The sequence below is a fragment of the Argiope bruennichi genome, chromosome 8 (assembly GCF_947563725.1).
Source record: "Argiope bruennichi chromosome 8, qqArgBrue1.1, whole genome shotgun sequence".
NCBI lineage: Eukaryota > Metazoa > Arthropoda > Arachnida > Araneae > Araneidae > Argiope > Argiope bruennichi.
In genome coordinates, this window is record NC_079158.1 from 109,709,448 (window position 1) to 109,732,070 (window position 22,623).

General features: G+C 32.6%; 1 protein-coding gene across 1 annotated transcript in view; it reads right to left on the reverse strand.

Annotated features, from left to right (window-relative positions):
• Window positions 1-22,408, reverse strand: part of LOC129981878 (uncharacterized) — a 175,114-nt gene extending 152,706 nt beyond the window's left edge. Inside the window, exon 1 of the mRNA XM_056092917.1 lies at window positions 21,918-22,408. Within this exon, the coding sequence (XP_055948892.1) occupies window positions 21,918-22,076 (159 nt within the window). The 5' untranslated portion in view covers window positions 22,077-22,408. The remainder of the gene's footprint in view (window positions 1-21,917) is intronic.
• Window positions 22,409-22,623: the final 215 nt, after the last annotated feature.

Genomic DNA, 22,623 nt, shown 5'->3' on the forward strand with positions numbered 1-22,623 from the left:
GTAAAATATTTTATAAGAAAGGCCTCTTAAATTAAAATTACTATTCTTGTGCGGTCTTTGCGCATTAATTAATTCTCAAAATAAAAATGAATTCTTATATAAAAATTTTCTTAAAATTGAAAATAAAAAAAGAGGGGGGGGAGTGAGACAACGTGAGAAACTGTGTCGCATACTCTCTTAAAAAAAACTGTTATTTCCGTCTGCTCTTACACAAAACTATGGACTTTTGGCAAGGCTGTAAATATCACAAGAGCTCAATTTTTTTATTTTAGGAAAGCATTAATTGTTGGCATGCGGAAATAGAAAATCAAATACGCAATTTGGTTGCTTCAAATTCTACACCCTCATTCGATTGTATTCAAAATTTTATAAGGATTTACACTTTACATGCTAAATCTACGAACCAAATTTTATCTATCTAGTTTTTAAAGTTTTGCAGTTACCATGTCACTTGAACTCGAAACTCAAGACTTCCTCTGAATGAATGAATTTCGTTCAAATATTAATAGAAATCTGCAAATCTGGTGTTAAGTCTATATACAAAATTCCATCCGTTTAGCTCAAAACATTTCAGCTATCTTTCTCACTAGCAGACAAGTAGAGCGATAGACATAAGTAACTCCAAAAATGTGTTTTCGCGCGTAGGAAAGTCATAAATATGGTGATTCGACGAAAAGGTAAACATAAGATAAGAGTTAAAAATTACAATCTTTAATTTTTGGAAAAGTCCTTAATAAATGACTTAATAGACGCTTTGCCCTCCTTAATTAAGATAAAAGGAAACTAGGCCGGATAGTACGTACGCCGGATAGTCGCAAACCAGATACTTGGGAGCTTACTGTATAGTGAAGAAAATCAATCATGTACTTTCGACGCCTTCTCACCGACCAATCAATCATATCCGACTGATACCAAGAAAAAAAAATTTTAGGGTCAATACCACATTAAAAATATATATTTCTTAACCCTTTGTCTTTATGAGTTATGTCCAAATGCACAGATTTGTCTCCGTTGGATTACTTTCAAATAATGAGACAGAGCTACAATTTCGTTCATTTTGTCCAACTCGAGTTACCACATATAAATAATTCTAAAAAAAAAATTCCAGTCTAAAGAAGATCTGAATTACAGATATTCATTCAAAATCGAATTTTCGAAAAATACAACATTTCTAGTCAAAAGATTCGTATTCTAGAAAATAATCCACTTAGAACTATCTCCTCGCAACTTTCTCGCAGACACTCAAACAAAGTATTATTTTCCTCTACCCGCATGAAATCATAGACCCTGGATAAAGCAGTGAAACATGCATGGCAAACAGTTACAAAATATAGATCTTTGACATGAATCTGGCATTTTTCCTGAATCTATAGTACGAATATGTATTTTGGACGGCTCTTTTTTCCAACAGATTACAATCAAAATTTGGCATGGAGCTACAGTGGTAATTCTAAGATTATATACTGAATTTCACTAATTTAAATCATTGTGGCGGTTGATATGAGCGAGGATAAAATCTGAGACCTTGTGGTTCGCAGCCCAGTAACATGACCACGATACAAAAGCAATTGCTCGTGTAGCTGTTAACTGGCTTATAAGCTTTCACTACATGTTTATGAGTGATTGAATTTTGATGCATGCGAAAGTACAGACAGACATTCAACACTTCGACACGTTTGTCCCGAATTTTTATATGAAATTGTCTTTTAGATTCTAAACCTGTGTGTGAAATTTTATCTATTTCTTTATGTTTCGTGCTTATCAAGGTCATTTGTACTCGAAGAACAGGAGAGTTTACTTTTTCAAAAACGCAACATAGAAAAAATACACTAATCACCAAATAAATTCGAACTAGGGATTTTGATGAATTTGCACGTTTTAGACCTCCCCGATTTCGAAAAACACATCTTTGAAAAATGTCCGTCTGTCTGTCTGAGACAATGTCAATTCAAACGATTTGGAGCAGATGGTTGAAATTTGGCATACGGTCTTTACGTCAAATTTTGAGAAAAATCTGTTCAAAAGACAATAATTACACAATGTTAAGACAATTAATTAATGTTAAAATAATTAGACAATGTTAACACAATTAATTAATGTTAAGATAATTAGAGAATGTTAATACAATAATTACGAACTGAAGAAAGGTAGATAAAAAAAATTCGGTAGTCGGATTTAACATCTATAGTGTAGACACCTGTCAAATGTTGAGCCATATCCCACAACAGGTTGATTGTTTGCCGGTCTTTACTTTCAAAAATGAATAATCACAATAATTCAAAAACGTAGACACTTAAATATATCGGATTTGGTATGGGCATCTGTGACTTAAGAGTGCAGTTTGTTTGTTTGTTTGTTTAGTTATATTAACGTCCCGTTGTAAAGCAACATTCGGGCTATTTTGGGACTGATGTCGTAATTTAGAACCGCGGTCAGATGACAAGGACGACACCTGAGATGGCACCCCCCTCTCCACATCGCACCACACCAGCGGGAGGACATTTGGCATGACGGATTTAACGTGCAACAGACCCTCTTACACGATGGTTCTTCGGTGGAATCGGGTCTCGAACCTGAAACCCTACGGCTCACAAGTCGAGACCTTACCACCGCGGCCTCCTTACAAGTGCAGTTCCGTGTCATATTTTTGTTTGTATCGGTTGTGAAAAACCCATCAAAAACACAAATTCGATTTTTGGATACAATTAACACACGACAGGGTTTAATCGCCAAATAACTCGCCAAAGATCACAAGATAAATTCAGTAAAAATGCTAAATTCCAGGCAAAAATTAATTTTTTGTAACTGGTGTACGCCAATGCGATGCAAGGCGTTCTCTAACGCGACAAGTTTATTAGAGAGTATGCGAGAAAGATCTGGAGAGATCAACTCTCGCTGGTTTTTAAATGGATTTTGTTCAAAATTTGCTAGAAATCTACAAATTTGGTTTTAAGTTCATACATCAAATTCCATCAGTCAGCTCAAATAGTTTTGAAGTCATCGTGTTCACATTTAGACATTGTAGCGTAGTTGTTAACTGGCTTATATGCTATTCACCACAGACGCTTATATGCTATTCTCCACAGGTGAGACGAACGATATGGCTGTTGAGTGGTGATGTATTGAGCTGTTGTCTAATGGGCCTGTACCCAGTTGAGTAGCGCTTATATGCTATTCACCACAACATAAACATAATGTCGAAAATGTATATTTTCGAACTCATCTGATTCGAGGTGGAGATATGTCAAAATTGCAAGTTCGAATTCTTTGAGATAATAATTTCTCTATATTTCGTAGAACGAAAATTTTTTTAAAAAGTACAACAAGATACTTACTAAAAGCGATTATATAATTGATTATAAATTATTTGCATAAAAATGATAAAATGTTGAGCATGAAGAACATTTATTTCTCGTTATATTAGCATAGAATAACGATAAACCAATCAAATGAAATAAGCTTGTTCGCCAAACCCTCACCCGAAGTGAATGAATACAGCTGATCCATTTTCTTCAAATAAATCTACTTTCAAATATCAGGGTAAATGTTTTCGTTCTCCGAATATCCGTTTCGAATGCTTCAAATATAGACTACAGAGAAATGGCCTACATTTTCTAGAAAGGAATAACCCTGAAGATGCGGGTGTAAGTTCTCAATCTCCAACACGATATCTACATTTTTTATATCCAAGATAAGGATCTTCAATCTTCATAATTGACGTCGAAAGCAACTTCGTTGAATCATTAATTAGAAAAGACTTTTCTAAGTTACTTTTTATAAAACGCATAATCTCATGTTTCTATGTCCCACATGAATGTTCGGGAAAAAATTAAAGGGTCGGTAGCATATCGTTTCATGAACTCTAAATTGATCGAATTTGTATTTAATCTCTCTACACATCTTTAAAGGATGTTAATCAATGTATTACTTAAGGTACTTGACGCGATGAAATTCACTTTGATTGATGTGAACTTGATTCTATCCGCCCGCTTCCGTTAAGACTAATTATTTGTTTACTTTAGCATTTTTATATAATATTTTCATTTGCTGAAGTGCTCTTAAGATAATTTTTTCTCAACTTAGGATGCAATGCTTCATTCCGAATTGTAAACAGTGAAAAAATAAAATTTTCGAGCCCAATTTGGCCTTCATTTTTTATAGCTGAGTCATGCGCAATTTATGGTGTATCGGTCTTCTTTTTAAGTGTATTCAAATGCAAACTGTCGTTTGAAATGATGCATTTAACTTGATTATACAGTCAATTAGTAATTAATGGCATATTATTATAAATAATGATTCAGAATCAAATCTTGGTAACAGTAATTAGTTGGTAATACCAGTTTTTTGGTTAGAATAAATCTGAAATACTTGTATTTCGGAGTTAAATACTTTCATTATAGAACATTAACCCTTTCTAGGGCAGTTTCTTTGTATGAAATTATGTAGGTTGGCATCAGTTCTGACAAATTATTTTTAGAAAGACAGAAACTTAGATGCTTCAGTTCTTTATCTTACACAAAATAATGTGTCTTGATTTGTTACTTAATCATTAATTAATCAAATTTATCTAATCAGCTAAATGAATCCCTTTTCTTATTCTAATTTCAAGCCTAAAAATATTTTAACATAGTATGACTAGAAAAAAATGGCTCTTTAAAGGGTTAAACTAACCTCAAATTAATTACACAATGCATCTATATATATAAAATAATTGGAAAAACCAATAAGAGTCACCCAGCCTTAACCATAAATCCAATTTCGCCAATATTTATTTTATATGAAAGTTCCTAAGCCTCTAAATACATTAACATATTTCCTTCCCTTTTACTGTCCTCCAGTTTCAAGACGGACCCCAGTGAGCTAATAGTAAGGCCTCGTCTTTGGGGCAAAAGGGTTTCAAATTCGAGACCCAATTCCATTAAAAACCCATCGTATATGCGAACCAAGTGCAAATTAAATCTGATGTTGTGAGCCAAATATTGGATCCAAAACCATTGGAGTGGTGCGGAAATTTAGAGAAGGGGTACCACCTCAGCTTCTATAAATTTATTACGATTAGAGAAAATTATGCAAGAATGATATTAATGTCAATAAAGGAATAATTTTTTCTGTTTCAAAACTGTACAAAAACAATTTTGAAAGAATATTTTTGAAGATAATAGCAGAAAACATTGAAACTCGTTTTATATTTAATTAAAATTTGTATTTTGAAAATTTGACAGTTATCATCCTCCTGTCTTGAAGGATATGAGAGCCGACTTTCATCAAAACCTTACAAAGATTGTAAGATATATAAGATATTTTTTGCTTAAAAATCATACAAACATTCAACTTTTTAAAATAAATTAACTTCTTGTTTATTTGAGTTTTACCAATCCATATTTGAGAATATTTATCGTTTCTTATTTTCCCGAAGATGATAGAACTATGAAGTCAAAAACCTTTATTTCATAAATTATCCAAGATACCATGGATATAAGCTAACTTCCTGTATTCCTTGTTTATAAATACAACCAAGTAATGGAAATAATGAACATTTCCGCAATAATTAACTGGCACAACATCGTCAAATCTAACTCTAGAGTCATTAAACTCCATTCGCCAATCGACCCGACATATATGTTTTACAACCAATTTTGTACAATCATCTCTAATTTTCTAGAATATATGCATGTATTTATATACGCAACATTAGATTAATCTATTTCGGAAAGATGTAAATGCTAAACATTAACATAATTTAATTTAAAATTAAATGCATACTAGCGTATAAATGACACTGCTAGTGTAGTTATATCGAATTTAAGTGAACACCGCATAAAGATCGATAGCAAAGTCGTATTAGAGCCAGTCGAACGTCTGTTAAGAGATCTCAGCTTTTTTTACCGGATATTTTAACTCAAGAATCATAAATACTTATCAACATGGAAAGAGTCCTGTTCTTTCCGTTGGTGACTTGTTGCAATTTGCTTGACTGTACTATTAAGAGAAATAATAATACCATTGAGAGAAGTAAATGACTTCCGAGATATAGTAATTCCACGAGCCCTTCTCCGATCGCGTTTAGCTTTAGAAACTAATATTTTTTGTCTTCGCTCTTGCTCAATACTGAAGAGTATCACAGGAAAATGCTGTTTCAAAAAATATTCGCACATTCCATTTCGGTATACCATGTAATTGTATTACATATTTGTTGTTGTTTCTAATCCCAGCTGTTATAGCTGCGCTATACCACCTCCATGAAACCAAAGATTTCTAAAAAGTCCAAAAACAACAGCAAATCCCTTAAAATCTCAAAAATCGTAAAATGTAAACATTTAAGAATGTGATTGGGGGAGGTTTGATCTGCCTTGCACCAAGGACATTCAGCAAAGATCCTCCCGTGTTGGAAGGTGAGGGATTTAATGTATCCACTCAAAAAACGAGAGAGCCGTTTGCTGTTTTCTAGAGATATTCAGGCGGTGACACCAACCAGGATTCTTACCAAGGTACCAAAGATGAGCAGGTGGGACTCTCCAAAGTGCACTCGACTCCATCTTTTTAATAGAGGAGATTTCAGAATAAGTTAGTATTGAAACACCATAAAATATGTCAGTTGAGGCAGTCTTAGCTAAGTTATCCGCTATTTCATTACCATTTAAACCAACATGTGAGGAGACCCATTGAAAGTGTATAGAGTGTTCAGCGGAGAGCCTGGTAATAAGGTCTAAGATTTTCATGCTAATCTTGTCCCCCACTTTCGTCCAATGAGAAAGGTGCTGCATAGAGGCACAACTATCCTTTAAAATCCAAATGTCTCCAAAGACAATTTCAGAGGACATTACATATTTAAAATATATGTATATTACCAAGTGTCGAAAAGTTGGGATGTACTGACTAAAATAAATTCAACAATATTTAACGTTTTGTTACTTTATTGGTTAGAGAAAACAGGCAAAAACAAGATAATTTGTACGCACAAATAAATCATAACCATCATTATTTAATTCATCTTTATTAGAACAATTTATACCAGCCACAGAAAAATACACTATTTCTATGCTGAAACAACTTTCTGCTGGAAGTGAAAAGGGAAGGCGGAAGGGCGATTACAGATAGGTTACAAAATAATACAACACTTGTGCAAATTTTGGCCTCATTTAACAAATGCAAGATAGTCTTGCCACTTACTACAAAAGATTGCCACCTAAAAGCCATGAAAAGAAAGATATCATTAACCATTATGGAAGTTGCACCATACACCCATCGTGGGCTCCGAGAAGTTGTTTCAGACTTTACAAAATTCGAAAAAAGATTGATGAAACACTTATAATTGCAGGCTTCGTGGAGAAAACTACAAACACTGGGGCTATGCAAGGAGCATAGTGCCAGTGATTATGACACCATTCGTGAAGACACTAAGATGGCATCAGTAAAGCACAATAGTGAACGGAAGTTCAAGCCGATACATAGAGATAAAAGGCAGTTGAAGCTAAAAAAACAAAAACAAATAATAGTTGGTCATAGTGACATCCCATCTTACACGTCTCCAAGAACTCTGCTGAATTGTACAGAATTATGCAAAGAAAATGAGCTGCATGCTGGGAACAAGAATGACAGTTGGGAATTATTCGTGACAAAATGCAAAACTTGCAAGCAACACCAATGGGCAAGGATTGCCGCAGCTGTCTCTATTCTAATCTCAACAAGTAATCTGATGTGATGAGTTCATTCTCATCCTTTTTAAAACCTCCGATCGCGTTTATGCATGGAGATCACTTCTAGATGTATAAAATCTTACTGATCAGTCACCGACTGAAAGATATGGAGGAAGCCCCCATATAATATGCGAGTATGATATCTTAGCACGGTCTAAAACAATTTTTCTCTTGAATAGGAAATACATAGACGAGCTCTAAACGAAGAATAAACTATTTTCATCCGTTTGTCCAGCCTGTCCTCTTGAAGAGTGAGCGCTATTTCAAGATGCGTTCAAAGTGCGATCAGTAATGGTTAGAAGAACAAGATGCTGAATTCGAACATATTCTCTGGTTTCCTCGAAGCTTATTAACATTTATGAAGATATTTAGAATCTACTCTTCGATCAATTGCCACTGACGATCTTACTTTTAGAATTAGAAACAATATTGCATTGATTGGATTCGTTTAAATGTTACGTATGCGCAACTAGGATTTCTGATTAGACAAATTAATTAACTGCATAGAGCCCATTAAACGTAGTGGGGGGGGGAGGAGCCAAAACTAGTTGGTAAAAAATATTACTTATCTTGTTGTCAACAAGTAAGTTTGTAAACGATATGAGTTTTATATATCATAAAATATTAGGCTAATAGTAACATTTTGCTAAATATTATTAATCAGATTCTTATATGTTTCATCACATTCAACTATTGTAGCTTCTATAGATTATTCAACGACCACGAGGCAAACTTGGAGGGATGACTGGACATACTAAAACATGTATTTTTTGTATAGAAATGTGGGGTCTAAAGTGCCGTGTTAAGGCGCAAATGCAAAAAGTGATACGGGAGGAAAAATGTGTTTATTTACAAAATCAACGCAGAGTGCTTCTTTGCAACGGTATTCATAATAAATATTCAAAATTGTAATCACCAACAGTAATTCATGCTTGGTAGCGTCGTAGAAGGGATTGGCGAAACACTTAAAAAATGGCAGACATTTTACGCACGCTTGCAGTCACAATGGATGATCATGCAACAAGGTCCATCACCGAGTCAACAAGTCTTCTAAATGATGCCTTTCATATTTCCCCCACTGAAATAGGATAAATCTAGCATCTGGGGTGCATTGGTCCACCACGCCCAATATGTCACTCCGCAAAATTTGCATCCAAATAATTCCGAACCAACAGGTTGTTACTGTAGTTCGAATTATTGTTAGTAGTTGCAATTTTGAACATTTATTGTGAATACTGTATTACTGCTGCAAAGAAGCGATGCTTTTGTAAATAAACACATTTTTTCCTCCCGTGTCTTTTTTTTTTTTTTTTTTTTTTTTTTTTTGCGTTTGTACCTTAACACGTTACTTTAGACCCTACATTTCTAAACAAAAAATACATGCTTTAGTAAGCTCAACCACACCTCCAAGTTTGTCCCATGATCGTAGAATCTCCCTGTATATATGTGGATGATGCCCAATCATGAGACATACTAAATATATAAAAGCAATATCTTCACAGAATCACTAATATTAACAATAATAACCTAAAATAACTCAATCTGATAATTGAATTGAAAATGCATTGAAACTTTAAACTTGAAAAGTAGAGTGTCATACTGTGTATTGCTTAGACTCGAAAAATGTTTAAATCCCCCACTATGAATGATCCGTATGCATCGATAATCCAATCAAAAAGTGCCTCAACATTCTCTGAAAAAGATTTTTTTCTTTATTTTATATATGTTAATATTTTGCCACCCACCTATATAAATCATAACAAAAGAATGATTGCCGATGAGTAAAGTCCCAGATACTGCCACTCAAACTACATTAAGAGAGAATTTTAATTATGTTCAGAGTTATTGTAATACCGAAATTGACTTAGTAAAAAGCGAAGTTATCGTCGCACAAGCGAAATTCAACATGTTAGTGGCAATTGAATGCATAGGTCAAAGCAACAGATTATATAATAAAGTAATTTAGATTGTAGCTTAGTTTAGTTTGGTTTATTTTATTTAGTTTAGTTTAGTTATATTAACGTCCCGTTGTGAAGCAACACCAAGGCTATTTTAGGACGGACCTCGTCATTTTGAACCGCGGTCAGATGGCGAGGACGACACCTGAGCTAGCACCCCCCCCCTCTCCACACCGCACCACACCAGCGGGAGGACGTTTGGTCTGACGTATTTAACGTGCAACGGTTTTTCAGTGGAATCGGGTCACGAACCTGAAACCCTACTGCTCACAAACCGAGACTTTACCACCAGACCCCCGCGGCCTTAGATTGTAGCCTTTAAGTTAATTCAATTAGCATGTAATATATATATATACGAAGTTCTGATTGCTTTAATTTACTGTCAATTGTTTTTTATTCTAGAAAATTAATTAATATTGATAAATTTCACAGTTTTTATTTGCAGGAAAAGTGAAGCTGCATCTAAAAATCAAACGAAATAAAATTAAAAAAATGTTTGTACACCTACAAAGTTGCTGAGTTTAAGCCAAGTTCTTATTTTTATCGATGTAGCCGAACAACTGTAAAAGCTGTCTATCATCGACGTGTGGAAGGAAATACAACTTGTTTTGGTACACGAAGCGTTAAAGGACCAATTGTTCCAGTAATAACATTAGATCAGAGTTCACACGCAATCGGTAGCCAAAAGCGCGTACTTCGCTCCAAGACAGACATGGGGGGGGGGGGGGGGAAAGAGGCCGATAAATGTCAAAAGTGCCGCTAAAATCATGTTTTAGCAGATTTTTTTTTAATTCGCTTTCTCACGAATAGCAGATTGTATTTATTCTAAGACCGTGGTGTTGACGGAAAGAAACTTTCAATAGTTTCTTTGCGCTAGTAGGTAACTTTGGAATAACTAGTTACACTTTTTTACTTTCCAATAATAACGTTACTTGATAAGCGTTATCCTTGGAATAATTTTTAATTACGAAAGCACGTACATTAAGATTATGTTAATTGTCTTTCGAAGGAAAGTTTTGCAAAAAGGAAGTAAAGGCATTTTTTTTTAATTTTAATTTTAAAACGAGTCTGTATAAATTTTAATTCAATATTCATTCTACCTCAAAGTCAGTGAGATAACAATTGAAGGGCAAAAAAAGTATAAAAGCCACGAATATCATTCATAGAGCAATTAAAGGAATTTGTGGCAAAACAAATGACTAAATGAACTAGACTGAAATATAGTTAAATGGATAAGACTACATTGACAGGAAATTAAGATTAGGTGCGCAACAGCGGAAGGAGAAAACCAAAAATTCATCCCATTGAGCTCGGCGGTGGCTGTGCTGCTCTAGTCGCATGCGAATGAATTTTTGGTTTTCTCCTTCCACTGTTGCGCATCTATGTAGTCCTTTCAATGTAGTCTTATCCCTTTAACTGTATTTCAGTCTATATGGTGTATGATCAACTATGCGATGCTTCTGTTTTTAATCGCCTAGAAATTAAAAATGAATCTAAAAACTTCAGCTTCTGCTTTTCACGTCTAGTTTAGAAACAACAAGTCCGTTTAATTCCATGGTTTTGAACCGTGGTTACATGACAGTGACGAGCATCTGAGCTTGCACATCTCTTTCGAAACTTCAATTCTACTTCAATTCTACACACACACACACACACACACACACACACACACACACACAAAAAAAAAAAAAAAAAAAAAAAAAACATTTGGTCTTGGCAATTTTAAAGTGCATCAGACTCATGTCCATGGTGGTTCTTCGGTGAAATCGAGTTACAAACTAAGCACCCACTGAACCCGAAGCCGAGACTTTACAAGGCCACCGCGGCCCTTTCTTCCATGCAAAGCTCGTCTTTACTTCCTCGTATTGCTTTTATTCGCTCTCTCTCTCTATTTAATCAACCTATTTGAATTTGATTTTGTTTTGACGATCCCTCTACAGAAACTCTGCAGCTTCAGTTTGCCTTGATAGAAAAACAGATACATGAATAAATTTCTAAAATAATATTCAGATAATCACAATAAAAAATTTTGGGGTAGAATTATTTTTGGTTACATTTTTTTGTAAAACATTTTTACAGCACAGCTCGTTTTGGATCTCACGAGCACTACAAAAAGAAAATCTCAACTTTGAGATCCAATAATGAAAGCAAATTTTTATATTAATGAAAAGTCATAAACTTTAATCAGTTTTAAAACATATAAATGACTTGACAATGTGCAGTCATTATTTTATATATTATCTTATTTATAAGCATTATTGTATAAGAACTTAGATGGAAAGATTGGCTGGAAAAAGACTTGAGAATTAATAAAACTTTAATGGTTGCATGTATATGCAATCAAACGTCACCAGGGGAACGCAATATTTTTGAAGATTTAACTTTTTAAAAAAACTTCATGGAAATTCACGAAATAATTCAACACGTGAGAACATACACATAAAACAAAGCAGCGGGAGTGATGTTTCCCAACAAAATACTTTCTAGCATACTCTCTAATAAAGGTGAATTTATGTTTTAAACGCAGTTTTCCCAATCGATTAAAACCACACAGAGCTACAATTGCAGCAACAAAATCATATACCAAATTTCATATATTCAAGCCATTGTTATTATTGCATTTACATGCTTCTGAAAGTACAGGCCAGCCGACAGACCTTCACTCTTCGTTGAATTTTTCTCAAAATTTCACAGGTGTCTACAATTTATATCTTAAGTCTGTATATCGAATTTTATCCGTCTAGCTCTCTTCATTTCGTTCCGTTTGGTAATATTCGACCAGCCGGACAGACAGACTACAGAATAGATTTTGCTCAACATCCGATAGAAATCTGCAAATATGGTATATATCAAATTTCATATAGATGAGTTTGTGGCGGATTGTGATGGAGCGAGGATAGAACCTGGGACCTTATGGTTCGCAGTCCAGTAACATGACCGCAATACAAAGGCAATTGCTCGGGTAGCGTAGCTGTTATAAGCTATTCACTACAGACTCTCCCTACAGTGAGTCGGAGGTGAGACGAAAGATATGGCTGTTGAGTGGTGATGTATTGAGCTGTTGATTCTAATGCGCCTGTAACCATTTGAGTAGAGCAAAGCGTTATGGCGAGGGTGAAGGGTTGCTGATGCTGTTGCGCCAAGTGAGTCTGACGACATTGGGTTGTTGCGTCAAGTGAGTCTGGCGACATTGGGTTGCTGTGGGTAGATGGCGCCACAACAGCTGTACGAAGGTTGAAGGATCATCGTCCGAGGTCACCAATGTGGTGGGTTGTGATGAGCGATGATAGAACCTGGGACCTTGTGGTTCGCAGCCCAGTAACATGACCACGATACAAAGGCAATTGCTCGGGTAGCGTAGCTGTTAACTGGCTTATAAGCTATTCACTACAAGTTATAGCGCTTTCAGTTACCTTTGCCACAAACAGAAAAACACACGTGCATTTTCCAAAAAATATATTTTTCGGACTTCGGGAGGTTTGAATCACGAAGATTCGTCAAAATCCCGAATTCGAATTTTTTATAATAATAGTTTCTCAATAATTTATACAGAACAGAACGCCGTCTCATACCTCTATATCAGTAACCATTCTGATCACTAAACGATTTGATGGGCATGTTACGGGAATTTTATTAAATGGCAAAATATTTATAGTAGAAAAACCAAAAATAATATGCACAGAATTTAGAAACATATAAGAAATGATAGTAAAATAAAACGATTTACAAGGATTTTCAACTTTGAAAAATTAAAGAAAAAATATTTGGAATAATAATATGCCGAAATATAAAATGTATGAAAATATACATGTATTCGGTGTTCTCATGACATGCAGTAAAAATCAAATTGAAACTAATTTGGTTAATGGTAACAAAGAAAAATTCTGTTCGATTGATCTTTATAAATGCTAATGTATGTGAAGAAACTGTGGCGCTTTATTTCCCACTTAATCTTTGTGTCTGTGATTTATACAAGAGAAATTAAAACACACATCACATACATGCTGTGTGAACGGCCATTAAAGTGTTAAGGTGACAAATTGGTAAATCTTAGCTAAGAACAGGTCGGTATGGATAAAATTAGGAGAAAAGCCAAGGTCCATTTAGGGCTGCCCTGCCAGTGAAGATGATTATATAAGAATAGACGTTGAAAATTTTGAAACACAAAGATCAGAACATACAGGGCCACTAAAGAATATATTATTTTCGGTTTTTCACACAAAACTAAAAACTAAACAGTTACAGATCTTCGCATAACATGTATAAATACAAAATACGATTTGGTTCATTAGTAAATAAAACTAAACGTTCCTATTCTAAATCTTAATGCAATTGCCATTTCAAAACATTTGGAGATTTGAAATGTTACTATTCCTTTCTTTTCTTCTTTTTAACTGGTCAGTAAAAGAATGACCATCCATCTATCTATTGTAGTGCAGATAACTAACTGAGCGGAAAGGAATTCAAAAACAGATTATTTAGTATTATAAATTGTTTGTGAAATGCGTCACCTCCAAGTTCCACCTTTGTCAAGAAAAGACAAAGCGTCTCCAACTCAGAGCTTTAGACCTGAATTTTCCAGGTTCAGTGGCTCCAGACTACAATAGGATTCAATGATAACACAAACTATAAAGATAATACAGAATGGAACAAATTTTGTTCTTAAGTTTCCTTTTAAAATGGGATTGCCTGGAAGCTGACAAGAAAATACCAACTTCCAGTCCTAAAATTTCCATGGAATATTACCTCATATAAAAGCAATACAAGAATGTTTTACCAGGGGGCAAATTATTACGATGTTAATTGCTAATTGCAGCACAGTTTGTCAAAACCACAATGTAAGATCGATTTCAACTCCACAAATCAACAACAACCAAGAATAAAATTGACTAGTTAATTGACTGTAAAGTCGAGCTGAGAATATTAATGAAGGTTATTATATATTTTCGGGTTTAATTTGATAGCCGTCTCTTGTTAATAGCTTGTTTTCCTCCCCATATTATTCATGGTTGTTCACAGTAATTATTTTAGAGCAAGCAAAATAAATAGGATAAGCCTATATCTTATATCAATAGATCAAAACTAAAAATGAATGAGTTTGATAAAAATTGTTTTTAAAACCACACTTCTATTAGTAAGTACACCGGGAAAAAAAGAATCTTTTAATTATTTTCAACATTTTTTTTATTTTATAAATAACTTTTTATTTGTAATATAATGGAATTATTAAAAGAAATATTCTCCTTTTCGCCACAAGACGGCGCCACTGATATAAAATCAAAGTTTAATTAAATCATTATATCAACTGATAATTAGGTTCTGAAAATTATAAAATAACTTCTTGTCATCGAGTACACATAAATGCATAAAATTTTAAAACTCAAGCATATCCAGTTTTCAATTATTTCAAAAACTGATTGAAAACTCAATAACAAAAATTCATTTTTTACTAACATGGAACAAAATATTTAATAAAAGAGGATAAGAGTTAATATTTTCTTCTTCAACAATCTGGTTGGCAAGATATCTTCGCGCAAAGAATAAAAATATACTGAAAAAAATTAATAGATTTTCACTAGATTCTTAAAAATGCTTGAAGGCGCCGATTGTCTTTTGATACGTTCGGGGTTAGAAAACTTCAGACCAGAAACTTGATTCATTCTATGAGTCCCCTGCAAGTGGGTCTGATGCCCTTTAATTTGTATGGATTAAATGCCTTCCCTCTGTCAGAGTGCAAAACTATGGAAAAGGGAATGCCAGCTCAGGTGTCGTCCTCATCATTTGCCCGCGATTCAAAATTATGGGGTACACCCCAGTTGGCGTACCCCGTAATTTGGAAAATGATGTACGATGTAATGTTCCTTACTTATATATAATTATATAAATTATGAATGAAAATGATGCACCGCGTAATTCACCAAATAATGCTCCAAAACAAGACCTTAATATAACTAAACTAATTTTAAAAATGCTTATAATGTTCATTACTTATAATTGTGCATACAACTTTATTTTTAATTATTATTATTGAAATCAAACACGAAAGAAAAGCAGTCAGTTCTACCAAAAAAAAAATATCTATTCAGTCAGTCAAAATCTATTATAAAAATCATTTGTAATAAACTGCTTAGTGTCCGTTTAATGTCAAAATTTGTGGAAAGAACATTGCATATAAAATACTCGTTATTTATAAGAAAATAAAACGGATTTAAGATTCGATCATCAAAATCAAAGGTAATTTTTGATTCTTTACTGAAATTAACAACATAAAAAAATTAAAGTAAGATATCGCAAAACTGGATCATTTCGCTATGGAAAATTTCTTTTTTATCTAAAAGCTGCTATAAACTGTCACCCAAAATTCATTGCACTAAACAAAGAACCATCAAAAATAATATTCTCAAATTCTGGCAGAAACAAAGAAAAATCCACCAACACCTGTTCGTGCTTTTTCTAAACATTTCCTATTTAGATACTCTTTGTATTTGAAGCTTCAAAGGATAATATACAGAGCCAGCAGGAGTAGTTTTCTCGAAACTTTCTCGCATATTCTCTGTTAAATGTACTTATGTAATGTTAACCGCATGTCGTTGAACATTATTTCCAAAAGAGCATGATAGAGAGCTATCTCTGATGATTCATCGCTGGGATATAGTTTATATACAGCATTGCATTTTGAGTGGCTTTTTTCCGATTGGTTGAAACCAAGGTAAGACACAGAACTAGAATTGAGGAAACAAAATTATCTATCAAATGCTATTTTATACTGTTATTATTATTTTTATTATTTTTTTACAATTATATTTATGTTACTTTTTATTATCGTTACGTTATTTGTTATTTTATTATCATTTCTTGTTTTTATTATGTTATTTTTATATTGATATTTTTACTACTAAAATTATATTAAAAAAATATTTATTTACATCACTACATTTTTGAATTATCGTGTCTACATACTTGTGAAAGCACAGATCTATAAACGATCAACACCTAAATGGATTTGGTTCCAAATTTGATATAGATATATACTCTAGATGTTAAACCTGTATATCAGATTTCATTTATCTAGCTCTCTTCGTTTTGAAGTTATATTAACCTATATTCGAATAGCCAGCCAGAGAAAATTTCTTTTAATGGATTTTGTTCAAAATTTTGATAGAATTTCACAAATTTAGTGTAAAGACCATATACCAAATTTCATCCATATAAATTAAAGCGTTCTTCATTAAACGTGGACACAGACACACAAACATAATTCCAAAACTGTGTTTTTCGGATTGACAGATATTAAATGTGAAAATATTTGAAAATCTCGAATGTGATTTTTTTGGCAATTACTCTTCGTATGCAAGAAAATAAAAAGGAGGGGGGGGGGGGATAATCGTATGCCAGATTTAAAAAATGTTATAAATAATCTATATTTACTTCATTTTAATATCTTTAATTGCAGTAAATGGTAAAAATAATACTTTTGAATGCAGATATTTGGTAAATATTTGTCTAATATATTCAAGAATGATTTTAATTATATTAGAGCCCTGTTTCAGAGGTAGTATAAGAATTAAGATTTTGAATCATAATCATATGACGAATACAAAAACTGGCTATTATAAACATATTTGAAGAATTGGGAGGCATTCAATTACGATGTAAAATTGTCATCGGCCCGCTGTTCATTAGATTTCATACAGCTTCAAAACAAGAGATAAACGAAATATGCATCGTAGTTAAATGTTTCGACTAAACAAAAATTAAAGTTAATACAATTCATCCTCAAAAAATATAGGTTCGAATACCCTTTCATTTTTTTCTTCAGATGATTGATCCATATATGCATAGTTAGATAAACATAATCTATTTGAAATTAAAGTTACAGAAAAAAATATTTTTAATCTTTTTTTAAAAAAATATTAGCCGATTTTGCCGGCTCTCTGGAACTTCTGTTCGCTTTTACATCACAAACCGTTATAATACAAATAAGTAGACAATTCGCTGAAAAATTGCAATTCTACTGATTGCCAGAAAAACTATATTAAATTACTTACAAAAAAATTATATCCTTTCGTTCACAGCGTCATGCAAAATTGCAACAAGGTTCAATACAAGATAACAGACACAGATATAAAATCTACGATCTCTGCTGTCATAAAAACAGGTCTCAGCCTATTTTTCGAAGGTAACATTCAGATGAATCTTATTAAACTTAGCGTTAAAAAACAAATAACATTTCCGTCATGATTAGCCATTTTAAGGTAGATTTAGTGCCCGCTAGTTCTCGAGAAAAGCAATAATAGTTTACATGTTTTATTCGGCATTTCAGAAGTGGCTGAATAATTTTTCTGTCTCCATGAAATGGCAACTAAATTAACATTCGTTTTCATTCGAAAAATATTCTAACAGAAAAGTAACACATTTCGAAAGTAGTATAATTGATAGAATTTTTTTTTTTTTTAATTTAAGAAAACAATTTAGAATTATGAAAAAATTCCTCTCGGCAAGCTGAAAGGCATAGATAGATTCCTTTACATCTAGATTACTATAAGGTAAAATAAATTGTTGATGTTAGAAACAGTCAATATTAGGGCTTGAAAATCACTTTTAAGCCCCTGACTTCTAAGATATTGCAGTTATCGAAAAATTTTATATGCAGGGGCTGTTCCTCTTAATGAGGCGCTCATTTGGCTAATTGGATTTATTTTTCTATCTTCAATATTAAGGAAGTTATAGCGAAATGAAAATTTCCATCTCCCACCATTTTCACCTCCTTTGAGCCAGATGGGCCATTTACGAATTCGTCCGAGATTTTTACATTTCTAAGACAGTTAAAATCCAAAAAAACTATCTTGTTCAAAAGCGTTATACGTACATCATATATATGTAATGATATCTCTAAATCTAAATTAAATTCTAATTAATTTTTTATTGTTTATCTTAATTTAGCCCATGCTAACTTAATTCTAAAATGTTCTCTTATTTCCTGACCCAATTCCGTCTTTTTTTATTTAATTAATGCTACACAGGCTCTGCAAAAATGCTTAGATTAGAGGTTCTCACGCTCCGAGTGAAGGGATAAAAATATTTCAACCTAAGCGAATTCTTTTAAAAGACGTCTATATTCCCCTTACCTAAAACGACACGTATAAAGAAATCCCTATCAGAATCTCATAGTATATAAACGTTGGGGATAAATATGTGTCTCTTTTCGCTCTTCTACTCTTGTATCGCTTGTGAACGGACGCCAGTTTCGTCCTTTCTTCTTGTACATAAATTATGCTTCCAGGGATGGAATAAAAGCGAAGTTTAAAAATTCAAAGTGTCTTCGGCCATGAAATTGCTTAAAAATATATTTTACACACACACATACACATATATATAATCTTTTGAACGAAGGGTGGTTTTGGATTCTAGGGACCATGATCGGTAAAGAACTGAAGAAATTTTCCCTGTGTCATGTCACGAGAGCCATTGCAATCGGTAGTCTTCCTAGTATTTAACGCTGTAGTCGTTAATTGGTTAATAAAAATTACTTATCAAATATCTTTAAATATCAAAATACAAAAACATAATAACTTTAAAAAAAAAATTTCATAATACTTAACGATGATAATTTATTACAATAAATAAATAGGCTTGGTAGTTATTTTTAAACATTTTATGAAATAAATGCTTCTTGCACCATTTCATTTTCTCTTCTTGTAAGAAATAATTTATTTAAAGGGAGCGGAATTATAATAACCTTGTCCTTTCTTAACCTTGCATCTAATTCGCAAAATGTAAACAAAGCATTTACACGCTCAATGCTGGATTTCACTCACACGCAAGTGAAGATTTCTAAATCCAAATGATAAATATTTTGATTATTCCTATTCGTAATTACAAAACAATGCAATTATAAAAATAGGGAAATGTGTTTCTAAAAATAAATGATTATGACACATTGTTATTCTCCGTAATGTTGATAGAAATGCATCCAATAAGAATGAATAAGATACAAGCATAATTATTTAGAAATGCCGAAAGACTAGAGTCTATTTTGTGATGCTTTAGAGAAATGATTCTTAAATAATGAATTGAGCTTAAATTGAGCTATTGCAAAAATCATTCGCTTCTTTCCAAATTCAACATTATTAGAACAGATAATTAAACACATAATTTTTGCATTAACTATTCCACTACAATAAACATTTTAATAAACTATATTTAATTTTCTCTAAACTATCGTTGATTGATTTTCCATTTTTTGAATTTATTTTAGAATTTAAAAATCAATGGGAAAAAAAATTCCTGGGGTGTCTATATCCTCCCCCCACCAAAAACGAGTTTGAGGAGGAAAATTTTAAAAATCAAAAACGGAGAATAGCTTAGAGAAGGACAGGAGGAGGAGGGGGGCGGGGTCCGAGTGGGAAAAAGTCAAAAATGTTAAACGGCTCTCTCTGTTACTTCTGCATGTTTCGCCAGTTCACCATTAACTATACATTATTACAATACCATACATTAATTATACATTACGAGCTGACACATATTGGAAATAAATAGTTTTCAAACAAAGGATTTGGAATCGCTGTTTTTCAACAAAACAAGGTGACTATATTCTATTACAAGATTGTAATAAAGTCATTGTAAATTAAGCATTATCCAAATTTAATATATAATAATATTAAAACCGGATAAATTATCCAAAAATAAATATTTTTAATAGAATACAATTAATGTTTTTAAAATAATAACTTTAATTGCCAGCAATTAAATAGAATTAATTGTAATTTAATTCTAATATAATTAAAACAAATATTTTATTCAATTAAAAAAATCGGGATATAAATGACGTTTTATTGAAAACCAGAAAAATATTCAATATGAAACTGAAAGTGAAGACAGAAATGCCCCGAGTAGTTCAGAAATCAGCTGATTTCACAATAATGTCTTCAGTATATAATTTAAAAAGTTTACAATTGCAGAAAATTAAAAAATCTGTATGCATCATTTAAGTACAAAAAAATAGAAACAAAAACAAATCTGTGAATATCCCTTGTTACAATGCACGTAAAGAAAAAAAAATCCGAAAAAACAAAACAAAAAAAATGATTATTAACCTTCTGAATGCACCTATCTTTTTAATCATTATTTAGATGCAATGTTTGCTAACAAGTTAGGAAGCCGTTATTTATATGCTAGTCTATAATAACATTCGGTAATTCGGATTTGTAACAGTAAAACATATTAAGACTTCTAAAATCGCAGGATGAGCACTTGGAAAAAGACGGAGTTTTAAAAAATGTATTGAAAGAAAATAAATATCCCTCATCCCAACATCAGGAAGTGAATACATAAATTAATTTTGATATTATATATTTAAAATTCTAATTCATACAAGAATGCATCGAAATATGGAAGTAATTAAAACAAGACGAGAAAAATTGGATCATTAACACTAAAAAGAATAAAAGATAAATGAATAAACCAACATAAGCAGTAAATAAAATACATCAGAAATAACTAATATTTTCACGCGGACAAAATATTTTAATAATATAAGTCTGGTTATAAATTAAATGTGAAATCTTTCGACATTTCAACAACGAACGTGAAGAATTTTTAAATATATTCTACTGATGCAAAATAAACAAATAAAATGTTCTTTTCAAAACATCAGAAAATGTTCCGCCCAAAATACACAAATCATATTTTGACATTACGTATTTAAAATTCAAATTCTCAGAAGTATGCAGGGATTAAATATAGAAGGCTGGATCCAAATGTTAAAATATATTTAAAGCTGAAAAACTATCAGATGAAGCTACATAAACAATAAATGATATTGAATAAAATATATCAAACGTAATTGAGCCTTATTTCGCGATTAAATATTTCTACTGCAAAAGTGTGGATATAAATTAAAATTTTTTGTCTTGTCATAAACAACCATGCAGGGTAGGAGTAATTTTTGGTAAAAATGCATTAATATATGCAGGGAATTAAAACAAATATAAAAGGCTGAATCCCAAATATTAGCATATTAAAAAACTGAAAAACCATCGAATAAGGCAACATCAACAATAAATGATAATGTATAAAATATATCAAATGTTATTTAACCTAATTACAAGGATAAACATTTCAACGGCATAAGTCAGAATATAAATTAAAATTTTTCGTCATGTCATAAACAATCATGCATTTTTCAGTGCTGTTTCCAATGAAAATATCGAAATGAATATTTCATGAGAAATGTATTACAAAAAGTAGCCGTTTTACTTACCTGTAAATGAGATTGTAACGAGTGTTGATGTTTTTCCGCATAGTGAGGATGCCTTAGAAGGTTGTGTAAGTTCTGTGAACTGGTGCACTCTACGCCTTTGCATGTTAGCACCCCTAAAAAGATGATGAACAAAAACGATACTTCATAATGCACTGACATGACGATATATTCACATAATCCACATCACGACACCAAAATAATATTCCAAAGGCAATCACGATCCAGGCTTGGAAAACATCCAGACAACATTAAAATTCACAAAAATAAAATAAAATGTTCTTTTAACAGAAGAATTAAATTTTACGATTTTAATTTTCTAATAAATGTATTTATGTTGTTGATATAAATGTGTGGGGATTAGTAGTTGAATTTTAAGGCAATAGTTTATCTGACGTAAAAGTTCACCGGCTTAGTTACTGCAATGCTTTTTTTATCTTTTCGCCAACTGTGTGGTAGGGTAATTTTATGTGCTGCTGGCACGAGAGACAGGGATCATCTCATTCTCAACCACTGACAAGGAAGACGGGATGAGTTCCCGGCCGAGTTTTTCGCCAAAACTGGTTTGTGTCGCCGCTTGGCGCTATCCTGATAATCGCAGCCGAACTCAAGTTTGTAAATCGTTCACCGGAACTCCAGAACAAGAAATAATATTATTATTATTAAGAAGCGGTTTTGATATTTACTTGAAGCATGTCGTTGGAAATTA